The sequence below is a fragment of the Pteropus medius genome, unplaced genomic scaffold (genome assembly GCF_902729225.1).
Source record: "Pteropus medius unplaced genomic scaffold, Ma_sr-lr_union100, whole genome shotgun sequence".
Lineage (NCBI taxonomy): Eukaryota > Metazoa > Chordata > Mammalia > Chiroptera > Pteropodidae > Pteropus > Pteropus medius.
This window is the reverse complement of record NW_024349803.1, coordinates 18,392,573-18,411,741: the sequence shown is the minus strand read 5'-3', so window position 1 is coordinate 18,411,741 and position 19,169 is coordinate 18,392,573. Positions and strand designations below refer to the sequence as shown.

The window sequence follows — 19,169 nt, the reverse complement described above, 5'->3', positions numbered from 1 at the left end:
ATTAGCTCTTACAGTCGGGATGTAATTCATTTTAAGTTAATTTTTGTATCTCACATGAGGTAGGAGTCCAAATTTATTCTTTTGTATGTAGATATCTAGTCGTCCCAGAACCATTTGCTGAGAAGGCTGTTCTTTCTCCACTGAGTGGTCTTGGTGTCCTTGTGGAAAGCATTCTCAATCATATTCCATTTATCTAGATTTACAATCTTAAATAGAAGAAGGAATAAAGTTGGAGGATGCATACTTCCTGATTTCAAAACTTATTATGAAGTTATGGTAATCAAAATGGTGCGGTGCTGGCCTAAGAACAGACCTAGAGAATAATCTAATATAATTTAGAGTTCAGAGCTAAAATTAAAAATCTCTAGGAAGGAAACATAGGTACAAATCTTTGTGACCTTGGGTTGAACAGTGGTTTCCTAAATATGACACCAAAATCAAAAGAAACAAAAAAAGTTTTAACAAATTTATCTTTATCAAAAGTAAAAACTTTTGCATGTGAAGGACATTACCAAGAAATTCAAAAGGAATCCGCAGAATGGGAGAAGTTATTTGCAAATCACATATCTGATAAGAGTCTAGTATTCAGAATATATAAATAACTCTTACAATTTAGTAATAAAAAGCCACATAACCCAAATTTTAAGAAGGCAAAGGTTCTAAATAGATTCTTCTCCAAAAAAAATAATACCCAAATGACCAAAAGCACATATAAAGATGCTCAACATTGTGATTCATTAAAAAAGTGTACATCTTGTCTATGGCCATGCCACCCTGAACAAGCCCGATCCTGTCTGATCTCGGAAGCTAAGCAGGGTCGGGCCTGGTTAGTACTTGGATGGGAGACCACCTAGGAAGACCAGGTGCTGTAGGCATAAAATAATAATAATAATAAAAAGAAAGAAAGAAATCATGCTAGATAAAAGAAAGCCGTTCACAAAAGGTCACATATTGTATGATTCCACTTACATAAAATGTCCAGAATAGATAAAACCATAGAGGCAGAAAGTAAATTAGTGATTGCCAGGGAATGGAGGGAGATAGACGTGGGATTGACCGCTAACAAGTACGGGACCCCTTTCAGGGGGCATGGAGATGTATGTTCTGAAACTATCCAGTTTCAGTAATAATGACTGTACCACGTTGTGAATATGCTAAAAGCTTTTGAATCCTACCATTTAAAATAGTCTATTTTTATGTTACATGAATTTTATCTCAATTTAAAATGATCACAAATACAATTTTTGATCAAACGAGAAAAAAAAAAAACAGCTTAAAAAATACATTATCCTTTAGACCCCTTCTGACTTTAAAATTACCTGAATCGACCCTTAGTGGAACCCAGGACTCTGAAGATTCCCAAGTTGTCGACCCACCTGCCTGTGGAGACAGGTTGGGTACCCAGCTCTTCTCTGTGTGACCAGTACTGTGGCCAGGTTATAACATGAGGTCTTGGATGGGAGCAGGGGTTGGGGGTGCATCAAATCGGGGAGTCTGATAGTGGGAGGAGGAGGGAATGGTGAAGGCTCCCTCTGAGAATCCACACAATAGTCTTCCCCCCACTTCCTCCGGCCTTCTGGAAAGGGCAGGTGTTTCACTTTCTCTAAGCAAAATATGAAACTGAGAAGCACCATTTGTGCCTCAAGACGCATGAAAACGGGTGTAGATATGGGTGAGTTCCTTTTAAACTTGTGTTTTCCTCCAATTTTGATAGCCTATACCGGGAGTTCTTAGAATTTGGGGGGTGGGCATCAGAGCCACCTCAAGAGCCAGTAAATATGCAGATTCCTGAGGCTCTGATTCCTTAGGTCTGGGGATTCTCCCCAATCCGCATTGCTAAAAAGTTGGTCAGTGGATGGTCTTTGAATAACAGTCATATATAACACTGTTCCTTATGCCACAGAAAACATAGGGGTTTATTTGTTTCCAAGTCTTCACCTAAGACGTTGTTCTTATTGGTAGTTGGATAAATTAGAGTTGTTTCTCAATCCAAATTATATTATGGACCAGAAAGATAAATGTACTTTCTTAGAGTCAAGTGGGCCACAGAGACGGGGAGAGAGAGTGGGCATGACAGGCTAAAGAAAAACAAACTAGAACGTGTATCTCAGAGCAGTTTGGGGTTTGGCAACATTCTCCTTTGTATCCCCGAAGACTTGCAGGCCCAGACTTTGAGTCCCTCTGAAATTGTGAGTAAGTGAATGAATAACCAACAGAAAAGTGGAAAGGATTTTCTAGATGCCCAATATCCCCTTTACTTCTCATTTGCTGAGAGTTTATGTCATAAACGGGTATCGAGTTCTGTCAAATGCTTTTCTGCATTTATCAAAAAGGATCATGTAGCTTTGTCACTATTCTATTAATAAGGTAACTTAAACTGATCAATTTTTCAAATATTAAATCAACCTCTTATTTTTTAAACACCACTTGGTTATGATGTATTATACTTTTTAAATATAATACATATATTTGATTTGATTTGCTGATATTTGGTTAAGGATTTTTGTTTCTATGTTCATGAGGGATTATTATGGTCTGTAGTTTCCTTTTGTTGTAATGTTTTTGTCTGTTTTGAGTATGGGGTTTATGTTGGCCTCATAAAATGTTTTGGGAATAATCATGCTAAGCGAAATAAGCCAGACAGAAAAAGTTGAAAACCACATGATATCATTTATATGTGGCATATAAACCTAAAAGCAACAAACGAACAGGACAAACAAAGACTCATGGACGTGGACAACAGACTAGTGGTTACCAGAGGGGAGGCGGGGAGAGGAGGAGGGAGGTAGATGGGGTAAAGGGGGTCAAATATATGGTGACATTAAAGAATTAAAAATAAATAAGTTAATTAAAAAATGATTTGGGAAGTATTCCATTCTGTATTTCAAATAGTTTGTATAAGATTGGTGTTATTTCTTCTGTACATGTTTGACAGAGTGCACCAGCAGAATCATCTAGTTCTAGAGTTTTCTTTGTGAGAAAGCTTTTTTAGAGTTAACTAAATTTCTATAACTAATGCACTGCTTCCTTTATCAAGAAAATCTTGCTAGAAAGAAATGCTAACCAAACTGGAGGGTATGCTTTACGGCTCCATGTTCTGGTGAACGACCTTAATCTCATCGTAAGTAATTAATTCACCCACTGCTGGCTGGTCCATGGACCACACGTTTTCGTAATATGAACTCTCCTGAACTCTAGCCTAACCACGTGGATTCAAACCACGTTGCTATCATTTCAGATGCTCTCAATGTCCAGATGGAGCCCTCGGGCATCCCAGAGTCCACCACCCCTTTTGATTATGATCTTCAGAGCTTTCTGTGTGAGAAGGAGACCTTCAACTTTGCTGCCTTCAGCACCACCATCCTGTACTGCCTGGTGTTCTTCCTCAGCCTGGTGGGCAACAGCCTGGTGTTGTGGGTCCTGGTGAAGTACGAGAGCCTGGAGTCGCTCACCAATGTCTTCATCCTCAACCTGTGCCTCTCAGACCTAGTATTCTCCTGCTTGTTGCCTCTGTGGACCTTGGAATACCACTGGGGCTGGCTGCTGGGAGACTTCCCCTGTAAGCTCCTCAGCATGCTGTTTTCCATCAGCCTCTGCAGCAGCATCTTCTTCCTGACCATCATGACCATCCACCGCTATCTGTCTGTGGTAAGCCCCCTCTCATCCCTGCGAGTCCACACCCTTCGGTGCCGAGTGCTGGTGACCACAGCTGTGTGGGCGATCAGTGTCCTGGCTTCTATCCCCGATGCCATCTTCCACAAAGTGTTTCATCATTCGGAACATTCACGTTGTGATTACGCGGAACTCAAGTGGTTCCTAGCGTCGGTCTACCAGCACAATGTCATCTTCCTGCTCTCCATGGGGATAATCCTGTTCTGCTATGTGGAGATTCTCAAGACCCTGTTCCGCTCGCGGTCCAAACGGCACCACCGGACCGTCCGGCTCATCCTCACCATTGTGCTGGCACACTTCATTAGCTGGGCTCCCTACAACCTGATGCTGTTTCTGCAGACACTGCTGAAATTCGAGGTCATCCAGAGCTGCAAGGTCAGCCAGCAGCTGGATTACGCCTTGCTCATCTGCCGCGATTTCGCCTTCTCCCACTGCTGCTTCAACCCAGTGCTCTACGTCTTTGTCGGGGTCAAGTTCCGCAGACACCTCAAAGCTCTGCTCCGGCACTTCTGGCTCTGCCGGTCACAGGCGCCCAGCTCTTCCCCGTTACCTCACACCCCAGGTGCCTTCCACTATGAGGGCGCCTCCTTTTATTGAAAGGGAGTTTGGTGCTGCAGGTTGAGATGGACAGAGAAGCCACAGTGGGAGCCAAGAGAAGCGATGCAGGAAAAGTGGATCCCCGCCTGGAATTTTACGTTGCCAGTGGGAAAAACATTTCTTGGATTCTGAGTTCATTGTTCATTCCTTCCTTGATTCATTCATTTAGACGTGGATCTCTTATCATTGCTTAGTTCAGAAGTTTCTAAAACATAAAAGGATTCCCAGAAAGGAGCATCCTTCAAAGACCTGATTGTGTGTGATAATTATGTAGGTTGTCCCAGTCGATTCTGGAGGGCGTTGGTTCTGTATCCCTTAGTGACAACTGAATGAGTCTCTGCAAGACAAAAACCACCACATCCTCAAGTATAGTCAGAGAGAAATCTGAATTCTAAAACCCACAACTGGATTGGAGATGTATTCTGTACCTTAATTCTAGTTTCTAGCACACGAACTGGCGCTTGTGATTTAGTTTGTAAATCTTTTATTAGCAGAATGAATACAATATGTGCTGTCTTCTGCAGGAAGCATTTCTTTAGAGACTATAAATATGGACAAGCTACCCTCCAGGCACCAACGATCCAGCTCTGGAGGCCCAGATAAGTAAACACCGACCTTGGCGACGGGTCTCCATCTGTGAACCTGATTTAGCTCTGGGATGGGGCCTTCGGAAAGCTCCCCAGGTGATTCTGACATGAACCCTAGTTAGAAACATTCGGATGCAACTCCTTGAGAATGGGAATTCCAGAACCTTGCCCAGCTCCTTGAGCAGGACTTTGCACAGTCACTGTGGCGCTCAGTATATGCTTTGTTGAATAAAGTAGCTACTAACACAGCTCTCAGCTGGAGTCTGGAGAGCTTATAAGGCATTTTCCCCTTCAGTTCCAGCTACAATTTCAATGATCTATTTGCCATTGGGTGGCCGGTCTTGAAGGAGTTTGACCTGGCTGGGGAAGAGTGAGGGTCTAATTTTAAGAATTAGGTCAGTAACACCTGCTGGAGAGGGCTGGGCGGTGGACCAGGGAAGGGATAAAACTCTCCTGGACTAGCTAACCAATAGGTGGGGCCATCACTCACCACAGCAAAAGGGAGGAGGCAATGATTTGGTTGCAAGGGCAGAGCTAAGCCTATGGGTAATTGTTGGGCACCCCCTCAAACCAATAGTATTAAACCTTCATTTAACTTTTATTTAGATGGCACACTGAGCCCAGGGAGCAGAAGGGCAGAGGATTCCAGTTCACACACCCACTTGGTCAAACCAAAGCGCCGTGAGTTTTGAGCCCAATCTTCTTAGAAGGCAGGTTTGGGGGTCTTGTATCACCACAGAGCATGTACTTGGAGGAGCCTGCTTCATTGTCTCCTCACCCCCTCTCGCTCCTCACATCTCAAGATACTTATCCAAGTATGTCTTTCAACACATACAGCCACATCCCTAGAAACACGTCAATGAATACAATCATGTGTTTCTCTTTACATTTCTAGTGATGTCTTGGCACTCCCAATAGACCAGCTCCCAGGGTGATCATTAATCAAGGATCTTCTCCTAATCCAGCTCCTTGGGAATCCAAGGGAAGAGGAACAGAGACGTGGCGGGGGGTACAAACAAAAAGACAGAGGGGCATCCCATCAGAGAGGGAGCATGGGCGAGACCGGTGATTGCATGCTACATCCTCTGGCCACATCCTTCCTTGGCCGCAAGCTCCTGCTTTCCCCTCCCTCCAGCCACTGAAACCACTGTTCAACCTCAGTTGGACTCTTGTAGGCCTGTCCCTCCCCCTCCAGTTGAAAAACGGCGCCCTGGACACAGGGCTGCAGACCTGTCACATGTGGAACATAAAAAATCCGCAGCGGTTCCCAGGGAAGATGCTCTTCACAGCATTCCCATCTCCACGCTTTCTCAAGCGAAGTCAAGAAGGGAGGAACCTTGCCGACTCCCGCAACAAAAATGTGCCTCCAAGCCCAGGAAAGCCTCAGACCTCAGCCAGAGTGGAACTTCCTTGAGAGTACGACCCTTGTTACATGTCTAGAACTTTCCATGATGCCCAGAAATAGTGGTAGTTGGTTGAGTAACCAGATAGGAGACCGTATTTTTGGCTTTTTTCTACTTCTGTAGCCTCTTCTGACACTTGCGTATATCACATCTTCCAGTCAACTCCAGGCAGCCTTCACGGGCTCCCCATGAATAGTTCTCGAGACTCCACCAGCCCGGACATCACCTAGTTTGTTGAACTCCTAGCGGCTGTCATTTGTGAAAGCTTCCTGCAATGGACAAAGAGACTCACAAATAGAACAGATTTCCACAGTAAACTGGCTGAGAAGGCTCTTGCGATTTGAGCCCTGGACACAAACCCGAAATCTGAGCTCTTTTACTTACCCACTGTGACCTCGGGCCTCTTAGAGCCTCAGTGTCCTCATCTGTAAAATTTTATAAATGTCCACAACACAAAGACAGGCTCTACCCACATGATGGAGGTGTGCCTGAGGTCATGTGTGTAAAAGTACTTGCTCTGCAAATCGTTCAGCCCTAGACTAATATGAATTGTTATTGTAATCATCTCATAGAAACAGTAAGCATCTTTGTATTACATGCACAAATAAAAGATGGGCATGTATTGACTTACCTCTGTCTAATTATGTCTCTCTCATTTCCACCCAAGACCATTACATAAGATTCCTAAAAGTTCTCTGCTTATGGGGGAATTGGATTAGGATTTGGGGTGAAGGGAGAAGAAAGATTGGAGATAAAGTATGGAACAACTTTGTGTGGACCAGGATAGGGGGAAATTGGCTCCATTTAGGCCTTAGGTAAAAGTGTCCAAGGCCAAGTCTGTCTTGAGTGCTCTATGGCTCAGTTTTCTGTGTCTCTCTTGCCTCTGGCCTGTCACTCAAGTCTTCTGTCTCCAAGTCCAAGGCTTTTTTCTATCTCATGATCCATTTGTGTCTGAACAAGGACTTTCTAGAGATCAGCCCTCCAATCAGAAGCGGTGATACGGCTTCCTGCTGGGAATTTCAGGCATCCTGAAAATTTGGTTGGAGATACTTTATAGCAGCGGTCCCCAACCTTTTTGGCACCAGGCACTGGTGCTCCTATGAGAATCCAATGCCTGATGGTCTGAGATGGAGCTGAGGCGGTGATGCCGGCGCTGGGGAGCGGCTGCAAACACAGACGAAGCTGTGCTCGCTCGCCCACCGCTCACTTCCTGCTGTGCAACGTGGTTCCTAACAGGTCGCAGACCAGTACTGGTCCGTGGCCCAGGGGTTGGGGATCCCTGCTTTACCGGTTTAGGGGGAAGTTTGGGAAGTGGAGGATGTGGTTATCTTAACTCCTCACCAAGTTATTGAGTACAGAGCTCCCTCTCTACTTTGGAGCAAGCTCAGATTTTAGGTGTGAGGTTGTTGCCGTCCCCTCCCACACAACCTCTCCCCCGTCCAAACGGACCAAATGAGGACGAAGGCAGCCCAATTCCTTGACTTCGACCATTTCAGAAAATCAGCCTTGAGCATCACTCACAGTTAGGGGAAATGGGCAACAGATGAGCATGGGAAATTGGATGGTTGTAGGGATCAGAGGCGGGGGAAGAGGATGAGAGGGGGTCGTGTAGACATCCAGGAGGTCCCTGGCCTCATGCGCAGAGAGCCTGACCTGTGCGAAGGCAGTGTGAAGCCAGTGCAAAGCCCGTGGGTGGGTGGGTGGGTGGGTGGGGGAGTCAGACAGCAAAGGTGAATGAGGCCCACTCTCGAGCTGGCCAGCCTCTAGTCATCCCCATTTGGGGAAAGCACCGATTACTCCAGTCCTAGGGAATTCCTCTGGATGAACCCTCTGGACTAAGAGAAAATGACCTCCACTGGGAATGCACACCATGCACGTGTCTTTGAAACTATTCCAAGGTGCTTTGCCATGGATTATGGGAGTTTGGAGAAGGAAGAACCCACCTGTACCTGCTCCTCCCAGTTTGGTTACAATTGGTTGAACAATCTGCTCCTGACCTTGTCCAATATTAAGGTAAATATGAATTTTTTTTTTAAAAAAAGATAACACTGAAGATTGTTGATTCTTCAAACTATCTTCGGTTTACTGCAAAATTAGAGCTCCCACAGATATTGGCCTCATTAGGAAATCACACCCACTTTTCTGGCTGAGTCCTTAGCCACTGCTTCTCCTTTGGAGTTTATTTTTTCAACTTAACTACAGAGGTTTGAACTCAGTCATCTCTAAGCTCCCTTTCCTTGATTAAAAGACAAAGTTTATTAGAAGACAATTGCATAGGTTGCATTTCTATGAGATTCTTCAGGGGATACAAATCTACAGCTTAGGGCATGCTCCGGGTTGAATTGCGTCCCCCCACCAAATTCGAATGTTCAAGTCCTAACCCCCAGTGCTGTGAATGTGACCTCATCTGGAAATAGGGTAGTTGCAAATGTAATTAGTTAAGATGAGGTCATACTGGGCTCATAAGGGCAGGCCCCAATCTAACGTGACTGGTTTGGACACAGACACGGACAAATGGAGAACTCCATGTGAAGATTGCATTTATACTAACACAAGCCAAGGAACACCAAAGATTGCCAGCAGCCGCTAGAAGCTGGGAGAGAGGCACGGAGCTGATTCCCCGTCACAGTCTCAGAAGGAACCAACTCTGCCGACACCTTGATCTCAGACTTTTAGCCTGGAGAACTGTGAGAAAATACATTCCTTTTGTTTAAGCCACCCCATCTGTGGGATTTCGTTAGGGCAGCCTGAGGAGACTAATACAGGGCACAAATTTCAGTGGATGTGCAGGGAATGCCAGTCCCTCTCAGGACACCCTGTGAGGTGTCACTGTTTGCCTTGCCCACACAGAAAATCTCACCTAGCTAAGGACACGTGTTGGAGATTGGAAACTGACTTTTCCTGAGCCCTACTCTGTGCTGGGGCCACACATTTCCACACCCATGGCCACCTTGCAGGCTTCTGTTTCCTACTTTCAACCAAGGAGGACATCAGGGCTCAGGAAGGTCACATTCCAACATCCAAGATGTGGTTCTGAATCTGGGCAGCTTGAAAAAATACTGAAGCCTGGGTCCCACCCCCAAGATTCTGATTTAATTGGTCTGGGTTGCGACCGAGCATCAAGATTTTTAAAAGCTTCCCAGGTGGTTCTAATGTAGAGGCAAGTTTGAGAAACACTGATCTAGTGTATTTATTCATTTGGTCACTTGCGTGATAAATATTTATTGAGCACCTACTGTGTGCCGGGCACTGTGCTCTGTGCCTTGCACATGTTATGCCACATTTTCACAACTTTGTAAGGTGGGTATTGTCTCTTTTACCCAGACGAGAAAAAAGGCTTGGAGAGATAAACGACTTGCTCAAGCTTATGGGATCAGTGAGCCTGGTTTTCAACTTAGGTCTGTCTTACTCCTAAATACCTATCTTTCCACCACATCATTTGGCTGCCCCAAACAAAGAATGTGTCCATCAGGACTCTTAGCTAAAATCAGCAGAAATCACCTCTGGTTGCCATGGCAGAAGAGAAATGTATGAAAAAGATATTAGGCGTGATTGCATTGTGATTGTGGCAGAGATATGTCATGATATCTGCAACTACCTTGCAAATGATTCAGCAAATATAAAAATGAAATCTGTTTAATTATACATTAAAATGGGGGGGGCGAGTAAAATACAGAAGAGTTTATACTCAGAGAAAAAATAGACAGCTCACAAAACTGATGGGAAAGCAGAAGAAACAGGTAAGACAAAGGGAGGCGGTCCCTGGCACAACCACTCCAGAAGCCAGAGGCTGCAGCAGCTTCTTTCACCCACACTGCATGTGGCAGGCGCATGCACTGCACAAACCAAGCCAAGGCCACATGCCCACACTCTGGCCCCATGCGAGCTGGGAAAGCAAGCGTGGGCTTCCTGTAGAAGTGGGCTTTGTCTCCCCGCAAGACTCATGTGGTGGAGAATCCTCTCAAACTAGGGAAGATGTCCAGCCATCAACGGCCACAAATGGCCACTGCCTGTGGGAAAGAGGTTCTGAGGTTTCACTACTGCCCAGCCGTACTGCAGTCTAAGTCAACGGTACGAGACACCAGAGGTGTGACATCACTGTGCTCACCCGAAAACATCTTGGGAGGAAGTCTTTGACAAGCATTATGATCAGACCTTATCCCAAACAGCTTCTTTCAGTAGTACTGCCCCCTGCTCAGGGCACCGGAACTACTTGATGAGAAAGCGACACTCTTGGAAAATGGCAGGCTCAGTTATTCTATAATAGTATTATTGAGAATTTCCTTCCCGCTAGCCATTTACTTAAAGTCTATCCCTTGGTAGCAAAGATAAGAGTTTTCCTAAGGATCCTTTTTCAATTTCTTCCCATGTCTTATGTGTAGTTGATTTCCTTTATCCTGAGTGTCAGGAATCCATTGGGGGTGGAGGGAGGGGGAGAGGAGAATTTTATTTTTCTAATTAGAAAAAAGAAAATTTTCTTGCACAGTCTCAGGCAATGAAATACTTAAAGCCTCTTCAGGTTTGCCTTGAGAATTTGGAGCCGTAAGTAGTAGAAAAGGCATTGAATTAAGAGTCTGAAGACAAGGATTTAGTCCCAGTTGTGTTGCTGGCTGGTTGGGTATGATTCTGCAAATCGCGACGATGATGATGATGATGATAGTGATGATGATGGTGGTGGTGATGATGATGGTGATGGTGATGATGATGATGGTAGTGATGATAATGAAAATAGTGATAATGGTGGTGGCGATGATTGTGGCAATGATAATGATGATGATGGCCAAAGTGGTGACTTTGGTAATGGTAATGATGACAAAGTAGCCAGAAATTGTTCAGTACTAACTTTAGATCAGGCACCATGCTAGCGAACTTGTCTTGTCCTAGCTCATTTAAGAGTCACAAATGTCTTTTGAAATTGCTGTTCTTGCCCCCTTTATACATGAAGAAAGTGAATCATAAAGGAGTTAAGCAATTTACCAGAAGTCACACAGTGAGGATTCAAACTTAAGTCTTTGGGCCACTGTATTGTTCCTCCTTCTACAAACCTATTAACACTTCTAGGCCTTCGTTTCTTCATCTATAATACAAGAATTAGATCAGAAGTTTTCGACTAGGAACATCTGACAGAATCACCTAGGAAGGTATGCTCGCCCTCATTGGAGGTTCTGTTTCAATAAGTCTGGATGGGACCCAGGCCTCTGCATTTTTAAGTACCTTCCCAGGAGATTCTGATGGCCCCAGGTGAGAACCAGTGAACCAACATACCCTCAGAAATCTCTTCCATCTCCTCTGGTTTTCCATCTGCATGTGCCAGAGTGTGCTTCCTGGAACACTAAATCCTTAACATGCCCCATGACCAGAGGTTCCCAGGGTCAGTCAGTTTGGGGAAATGCTGCTGCTCTATCTTCATCTCAGAGACTCCCAATGCTGCCCTGGACTGCCTTGGCCTGAGGCTACTTTAGTCTGGCAGGAGGCAAAGACTCCTGCTTGTGGGAGCCTGCACTTTGAACTTCTCACCTTCAATGAAGAAGAAAAATCTGGCAAAAACTAAAATCACTATTTGGCTGCTTTGCTTATTACATCCTGGTTTGAGTTACTAGAATTATATGATAACAATCATTGTTATTGTTATCATTAAGTGCATACAGTGTGCCAGGAATTTGAGAAGCGCTTCACACACATATTTCATTCAGTCCTCAGAACATTCTTCTTCATTTTCCTGATGAGGAAGCAGACACCAAGAGGAAAAGTAACCCTGCCAGAGTTACACTGCTTGGGGGTGGCCAAGTTGGAACCCCCACTCTGTCTACCTGATGGCAAAGACCGCCGGCTAACCACACACAAGTAGGCCATACTGTGCTCTGCAGCATACACAGGGACTCAAGTCTTTGCATCAGGAAAATGAAGTGATGATTTTGTCATTATCCTTCCTACGTGTGCACCGTAGTAGATATTATTGCATATAGAAATTAATAATACATGCATTTTGTTCTATTAAGTCCAGCCTCAAAGAGCTTTGCAACTGACAAAGAGAAAATATAACTTATAAATAGAAATTGGGCTGAGTATGGGGCAGCAGTAAGGGGTGGTAGTTCATTAACAGTTTTTGAGCACTCATTTTAAGTAGATCCCTGTTAAGACGAGAGGGAGATCAAAAGATGAGCCATTAAGCCCAGCAATATAAAACGTTTCTTATTTAGCCCAACATATCAAAAATATTATTTCAACATGTAATCAATATAAAAATATTAATGAGCTATTTTATATTTTTTTGTACTAAGTCTTTGAAATTCAGGTGTATTTTGTACTTACAACACATGCACAATTCAACCAGCCATATTTCAAGTTCTCAAAAGTTAGACATGGACAGCGCGACTTTCAAGACCCCAGACCCATTGTTTGTAAGCACACTTGCCGGTGGGATTGCACGGGTTAACCTCCGTCCCACCGCCGGAGAGGACCAGTAGGAGTTGCAAAACTCAGCTCTGCGGAGCATGCCGGGAGTTGTAGTCTGCGCCCATCCCCCACAGGTCTGATGGGTGTTGTGGGCCTCGGCCCCGTGGAGCATGCCGGGAGTTGTAGTCTGCGTCCATCCGCCTGCAGGTCTAATGGGCGTTGAGGGCCTCGGCATGTCGGGAGTTGTAGTCCGCGCCCGCCTGTGGCGGGGTCTGCGTATCATGGCCGTCCACTCCGTGCTCCCGCACTGTGCCGCTTGGCCCCAGAAAGTTTCAGTTCTGCCCAGCGGTGGACCCACGAGCGCGTAAGTGCCACCGGGAAACCGGCTGGACTCTGGGGGCGCACAAGCTGCTCTTGGCCCCAAGCGGAGAACTTCCCTCCGGACGCAGCTTATCACCTGTTGCCCTTTTCGTCCCCGCCCATCGCGGGTCTCCCACAGATCCCGGCCGAGCTTTATCCCTTTCCCAGCGGACGTAGGGAGCACCTCGGGCCGGTGAAACGGACCCTGGAACCCAAGCTGCCTCTGGTGATCAGTTAGACCCCCAAACACCAGTTGGAAGACCCCTGATTGCCGTGGGGCAGCAAAGGAACCCACCTGTGGGGGTCTCATAGCAAGGCTGGGATGTTTTAGGCACAAGAAGACAGGTCTCCAGTTTATGTTTGCATCGTCCAACAGGCCGCTGACCTAAAAAGCGTAGTTCCTGGCTCAGCTGTGCCAGGACAGCCAGACCTTCACTTTGCGAGACTCCATTGATGTCCTGGGCTCTCCCCTCCTCCCGGAAAGGGACGGTTGGTTCGTCCCGGAACGTTCTCCGGTCACGGCCCATGCATGCTCTTTACCCACTGCCTTTGGGCCCAGGTGCATGGTCTCGAGATCGCCCCCAAGTGATTTTTCCGGAAACCCCTGTGGGTTTGTGGATTCTCTGGTGTGGCTACTCTGGACTTGGGCTGGAGTCTGTGCTACTGAGAACCTAGGCTGGGGAATGTTCAGGGCGGGCCGAATTTTATGATTTTCTTAAGTAAAGCATGTGTGGTTGACATATTAACCACGCGGCTGCCTGTTAATGCACATGTGCCCTTCGATGCCCCTTATCACTCTTCACAGTTCCTACTGGCTGCCCCCTCTGAAAAAAAGAAAAATAGAGCACTTAGTGAAACTGCCTAGGTTGGCCACAGCCTCTCTGCCCCTCTGCTCGTCTTACCACAGCAGTTTCCTTTGACAACAGAAATGGGTCAGGGGCTCTGAGGGCAGAGGATCAGGCCTTAATCAGCTCACTGCCCTCCTGCCACCTCCAGCCTGTGGTCTCTGTAGCAAGCTTAACTTCCTTGCCATCTGCCTAATGCGCTGCCAGGTGTTGCAGGGGGAAGAGCTGTCACGCTGAGGTTTTCTGCTTTCAGTGGCCCCCGCTTTCTGAAGTGGGCCCTACCCCCTGTTCTGTGATAAGCCCTGTTCCTAAATTATTGAACTCTCTGTTCTAGTTGTGGGCCATTATTATCATCACCCTGGAAAGCAGAGGTGATTGATTGTCTCAGTGATGGGCCGTCACCTTTTTTGATTAAAAGGATCTGAAAAGGCTCTTGCTTTAGGAAGTGGGATTTCTGCTTCATTTAGTTTTTAAGTTGTTTTGAGTATTTTATTAGGAAAATAGTTCTACAGAATCATTGTAAGAATTGAATAATAAAACATACACCCACCTGTTAGATTCTACAATTAATACCTTACTCTGATGATTTTTGTAGTTGCCTTAGAGTCGATCCTCTTGTCGCTCCTTGGATGGGCTGTGCTCCTTGTGGCTGATTCTGGGGCATCAGCATGGGTTCAGGAGCCACGCTTTTAGCCCGGTCCTTTTGGGGCAGGATGGCTCCCACAGATGTCTGTAGTGAGAGGAACCATTTAAAACATGTCAGGGAGGAAAAATTATCCTCTGCCCTTCAAGGTTCTTCTGGCTGGACTGATAATCAATTAACATGAGACCGATTAACAGGAGAAAAACAAAGTTTAATAGTATGTATACCGCCTGTACACACACGAGAGACCCGGGAATACTGAGTCACTCACCGAAATGGTGGAAGCCATCACCTTAAGTACCGCCTTCAGCTAAAGACAAAAGATGTTGGGGCGGAGGGCGAGTCTTGGGAAGTGACCAGGAAAAGCACAGTAAACAAGAGCAAGGTCGTTATGCAGATTAAGTCCCAGCCTTCCCCATTGACTGTAAAGGCAGGCCTGATTCCAAGAGGGAGAAACTCCCTTGCAAATGGAGATTTCCCTTACAAATGTAAATGTCCTTTTACTGACAGCAACTTCTAGGTTTTCAGAACTTTTCCCCGTCTGCTCTTTTTTAAAATTAAGTACCCTAAAGTAATCAGTATCCTGAAGAGGCGTATGTTGGAGTGGCAAGCTCTGCTTCCTTTCAAGAGCAAGACCAGAGCAGTTGGTGACTTTGACCTATGTTGGTCACCAAGACCGTGGGTTGCTGCCTCCAGAACACACAGTCCTCCCTAAAGGGGACAGGTTTGGCTGATGGGTAAACTTTTCTAGTGAGTCCAAGGATAACTTTGGTGACTCAAGACTAGAATGCCTTTAAACTTGAGGCAGAGGAAGCGTATTGTCTAGCTGTGGTCTCGAGGTGAAAATCACTGGTAGGAACTGAGTTTGGAGCCACATTCACTGGAGCAGCCCCAGGCAGCAGAGCAGGTAAGGTTCATTAACTGGTGTCTTGTAACGAGCCAGAAGCCACCCACGACGAGATGAGTGGAGTTTGGCCTTGTCATCATCCGCTGAGTGGCTGGATGTCATTGTCTTGCTCAAAAGATAAACAGTATTTTCTGCTTGTAATCTCAGTGCCAGTTTTGTGTTTTAAAGGTCTCGATTGGGTTAAGAGCCCTTGTTTAAACAACTAAGTAAACCTGTAGGATGGGTATTGAAAAATATACCATGGGTCTGTGTTTATCGCCATTTTTAGATGTGTCACTGTACTGTCCCCATATTAAGAGCTTCAGCTTCAGAGCACGTGGGCTCCGCAGCCTTTAGAAGATGACGATGGCAGAGCCGTGCTTAGTTGAGCAGGATGGTTTTAGTGACCATCATTGGTCCTTTCAGTTCATTGAGGCCTCTGTGGCATTTGAAAGACATCAAGCGCCTGTTTCTAGTTGGGCCAGATCCTGTTTTCAGGGACGAGGATGTGTACATCAGTGTGGTTCTCAGGACAGACTTAAGGAGAACCTGTGGTCTGGTTATGATGCTGTGGTGCTGTGGCACTGGCCCTGTGGCCGATTCAGGGGCCCAGGGGCAGGTCTGGCCAACCACCTCAGGAGCCCGGGGTACTGCACCCCCGGCCTGGGGCAGGAAACTATTAGGGAAACCCTTGCAATTTAGAAGAAAAGCCTGAGGAGGAAAAAAGGTTCCAAGCCAGTCATTGGCATGCAGAGGGCCAGGCCCAGAGAATCCCTGTGAGAGGTCCACGGTGGGCTCAACAGGGAGCTGGGAGGGGTTTCCTCAAGTCGAATCCACAGCCCCAGGTGCTTTTCCCAGGACTTCTGCAGCTCTGGTCAGGAGCTGGGAGGGGACACTTAACAGCTTCAGCCAAAGTTAGCCACTGAGTAGTCAATTCTTCTCTTTCCCCACCTCCTCCGCAGAAGGAAGTAAAGGGTAACCTCCCTACGTTGCACCAAAACAAAAAGAGCAGAAACCCGCACGAGGTAGGAAGAGGTCAGATAACTTCCCGGCGACAGATCTGCTAACACTGCCTGAAAATAGTGTGGTGAGCTAAACACACCAGGGGTCTCACCCAGTCCTGGCCTGAGCTGTATGCATTATTCGTCGCATAGGTCACGCAGTAGGTAATGTAAGTTTCACATGGCTAGTCTGATTCCAGATCTGAATAGGGTCCAGATCCGCAGTACTCGACTACAGTTGACAACAGAGAAGACCGTTTTCTTGCCTCTCGCCACCATTCCTACTTCAGAGCCATCCTGGGCTCGCTTGCCAACATAGCCCTACCCCCTGCTGTTTTTGTACCCCAAGGAGCACAGCAGAAATCAGATCCAGCGATGCCCCCCCAACCCTTGCATTGTTCCTGTTTGATGGTTCTAGATCCAGACTCCCAGGAATGGAGGAAGGAAAGGGCCTTGGGGAGGCCCGTGTGGGTCGGGGGTTGGTGGTAGTGGCTGTGGTCGTCCTTGTCCTGGGGTGAAGGAGGCTTCTGGGAAAGAGGCTTCAGGGTCAGAGCTGTGGCACACACTCCTGTAGACACACTTAATGCTTCCAGTCCATAAATTACATTATTCCATTCATTCTTGGAGTAATAACTATAATATTTCTACAATAATGATGATATAATGTCTGCAATTACAACTTGATTTTTAAAATGCATTATTTTAGTTGACATGAAAGTAATTTATGCTCAGTAAAGGAAAACTGAAAAATCAGAGAAATAGAATTTTTTGAACGTTTACACATTTCCCATCATTGAAGGATAATTATTATTATTTACATGTTGGTACATTTCTAGTACATTTCTATGCCTAAAGTTTAATTTGATTTGTGGAGCAACAGTCAGTGTGTTTGGTTTTATCTCGTTCGTTCATTCGTTCATTCATTCATTCATTCATTCATTCATTCAGCAAGTAATTTATTGAGAGCCCTCCATATGTCAGAACTGTGCTAGGTGCCAGGGAAATAATGAATAAATAATGAATAGCAGTGGAGTTTAAAGTTTGAAGTCAAAATACAAATTAAACAAGAAATTACCACATGGGCGAATGGCCACAAAAGAAAGGAGAGCCTCCTGCAGTGGGGGCTTAGAATCTTGAGCAGAGTACAGTTTGGCACCTTGAGTTTTTATCAAAGTGCTTGTCAGGCCTCAAGTGATCCCTTATTTGTCTATAAGCTCATTGGGCTGTATGCTGTCTGCTTCTCTCTGCTAGGTGTGAGTTCCTTGAAAGCCAGGGCTCCTCCAGCCTTGTCTACAGTGGTAGCCCCAGCTCCTGGGTCAGGCCTGCCTCTCAATAGTGGTGCCCAACAAATAAATACCTCTTGGTTGGCAAGCGATTTGTGAACACATACAGAATACAGGTTCTTTCCCGAGGCCGCGTTTAGTGGTGCAGCACAGTCTATCAGATTCAGTTCGTAATTCATTAGCTGAGCCCCGGAGCTGCGGGTTGTGAGCGCTGCAAGTCCCCCCAGCTGCATGGGGTTTGCTCTGTTTGGGGGCAGGAGTGATGGATGCACCAGCTCAGTTCTCGCTTGTTTGCGCAGCTGCTATGGAAGCTGCCCAGATTTTCACACATGCCGTCACCTCCTGGATGTTTTCTCAGGGCTTTGCAATAGCACTGCAGCCCCCAATACAGGCGTATAGCTCCTCCCAGAATCAACTGCCCACCTTCCTTAAAAACAGAAAAGCTCCCCCAGGCCCAGAAGCAACACCTCACATTCACAGGTCCCTCTTGACCCTGCCCTCCTGGCTCAGTGGGCTCGAAGTGGAGCTGGTTTCGTGTGTGGTTTCGTGCGAGTGACCGAGAAACCTGAAATTTTCGGTGAGAAATAGGCCAAAAAAAAGATTCGAAGAAATGATGTCAAGGACTCAAGTCTTGCATTGTCTTTAAGAAAGATGATTGCAAGCAAGCAGGAGTATTTGGGACAGATGACCCAGGCATGCATGTGGTCAACATTTTAATTACAGGTCTGAGGGGTTGGGTCACCTAATGAGCCTTTGCGCACGCGTGCTGACAGGTCTGCCTCTGAGCTGGCCTCTGACAGACTCCTGACCCTCTCCCGGGAACCTTCCTAAAGCTCTGCTGAGGGCAGCCCGCCTGCCCACCACCCGTTTCAGCGCCGAGCCAGCAGGACCGCAGGCTTTCAGAGATGTGGGGATCAGCCCACCCCCCTTTTGTAGGTGGTAAGTAGATAGATGCTGTTGGGTGTCGAACCAGGCCAAGGCAGTGACCTCTTCCAGAAAGACTTTCTGCCTTTGACTGATTGGAACTGTCCTTAACATCCTTTCTTGGTCTGGGTGGAATTTACAACTGGGATCCTCCATCTGGTTTGAGAGTGGACGGGGCCCAGCTGTCCGGTGCCGTCTCTGGTCTGTTCTTAGCTGCTGTGTTGGGAGCAGGTGTGACATTTTGTTGAAGGCGGGCAGGGTTGTTTTCCATGCCCAAACCTCCTCCTCCCCTCTGACCTCTCCTTCCTTATGCAGCTTACTCAGAGGCTGTATTGCTCCTGCAGAGCCAGTTATATTAGTCATTTACACCATAGTGTAAATAAGCTTACATGAGTTGGTCTTTGCATCTCAATTTGGGACTAAACTGTTGTGTCTTGTTTAAGGCATGCGGAGCTTCTGGGCAGGGATGCGGAAGTTGGGGGAGATCCTTTACCTCTAACGTAATACCTAGGCCGTTCCTGGGTATTCAGGCAGTAGTCCCAGGAAATTAATAAGAATTTTTAAAAAATGCA

General features: G+C 46.3%; 2 protein-coding genes and 1 non-coding gene across 3 annotated transcripts in view; all 3 read left to right on the top strand.

Annotated features, from left to right (window-relative positions):
• Window positions 1-756: 756 nt before the first annotated feature.
• LOC120582456 (5S ribosomal RNA) lies at window positions 757-875 on the top strand. The gene has a single exon (XR_005647580.1). It is a non-coding gene; the product is annotated as a 5S ribosomal RNA (ribosomal RNA).
• Window positions 876-1,510: 635 nt separating this feature from the next.
• On the top strand, window positions 1,511-7,055 carry XCR1 (X-C motif chemokine receptor 1). Its single transcript, XM_039837550.1, has 2 exons — window positions 1,511-1,672; window positions 3,239-7,055. Exons 1-2 carry the CDS (start codon window positions 1,615-1,617, stop codon window positions 4,267-4,269), a joined length of 1,089 nt encoding a protein of 362 aa, XP_039693484.1. The 5' UTR covers window positions 1,511-1,614; the 3' UTR covers window positions 4,270-7,055.
• Window positions 7,056-12,841: 5,786 nt separating this feature from the next.
• The window catches only part of FYCO1 (FYVE and coiled-coil domain autophagy adaptor 1), a 74,822-nt gene continuing 68,494 nt past the window's right edge, over window positions 12,842-19,169 (top strand). Inside the window, exon 1 of the mRNA XM_039837548.1 lies at window positions 12,842-13,019. The gene's annotated coding sequence lies outside the window, so the exon portion shown is untranslated. The remainder of the gene's footprint in view (window positions 13,020-19,169) is intronic.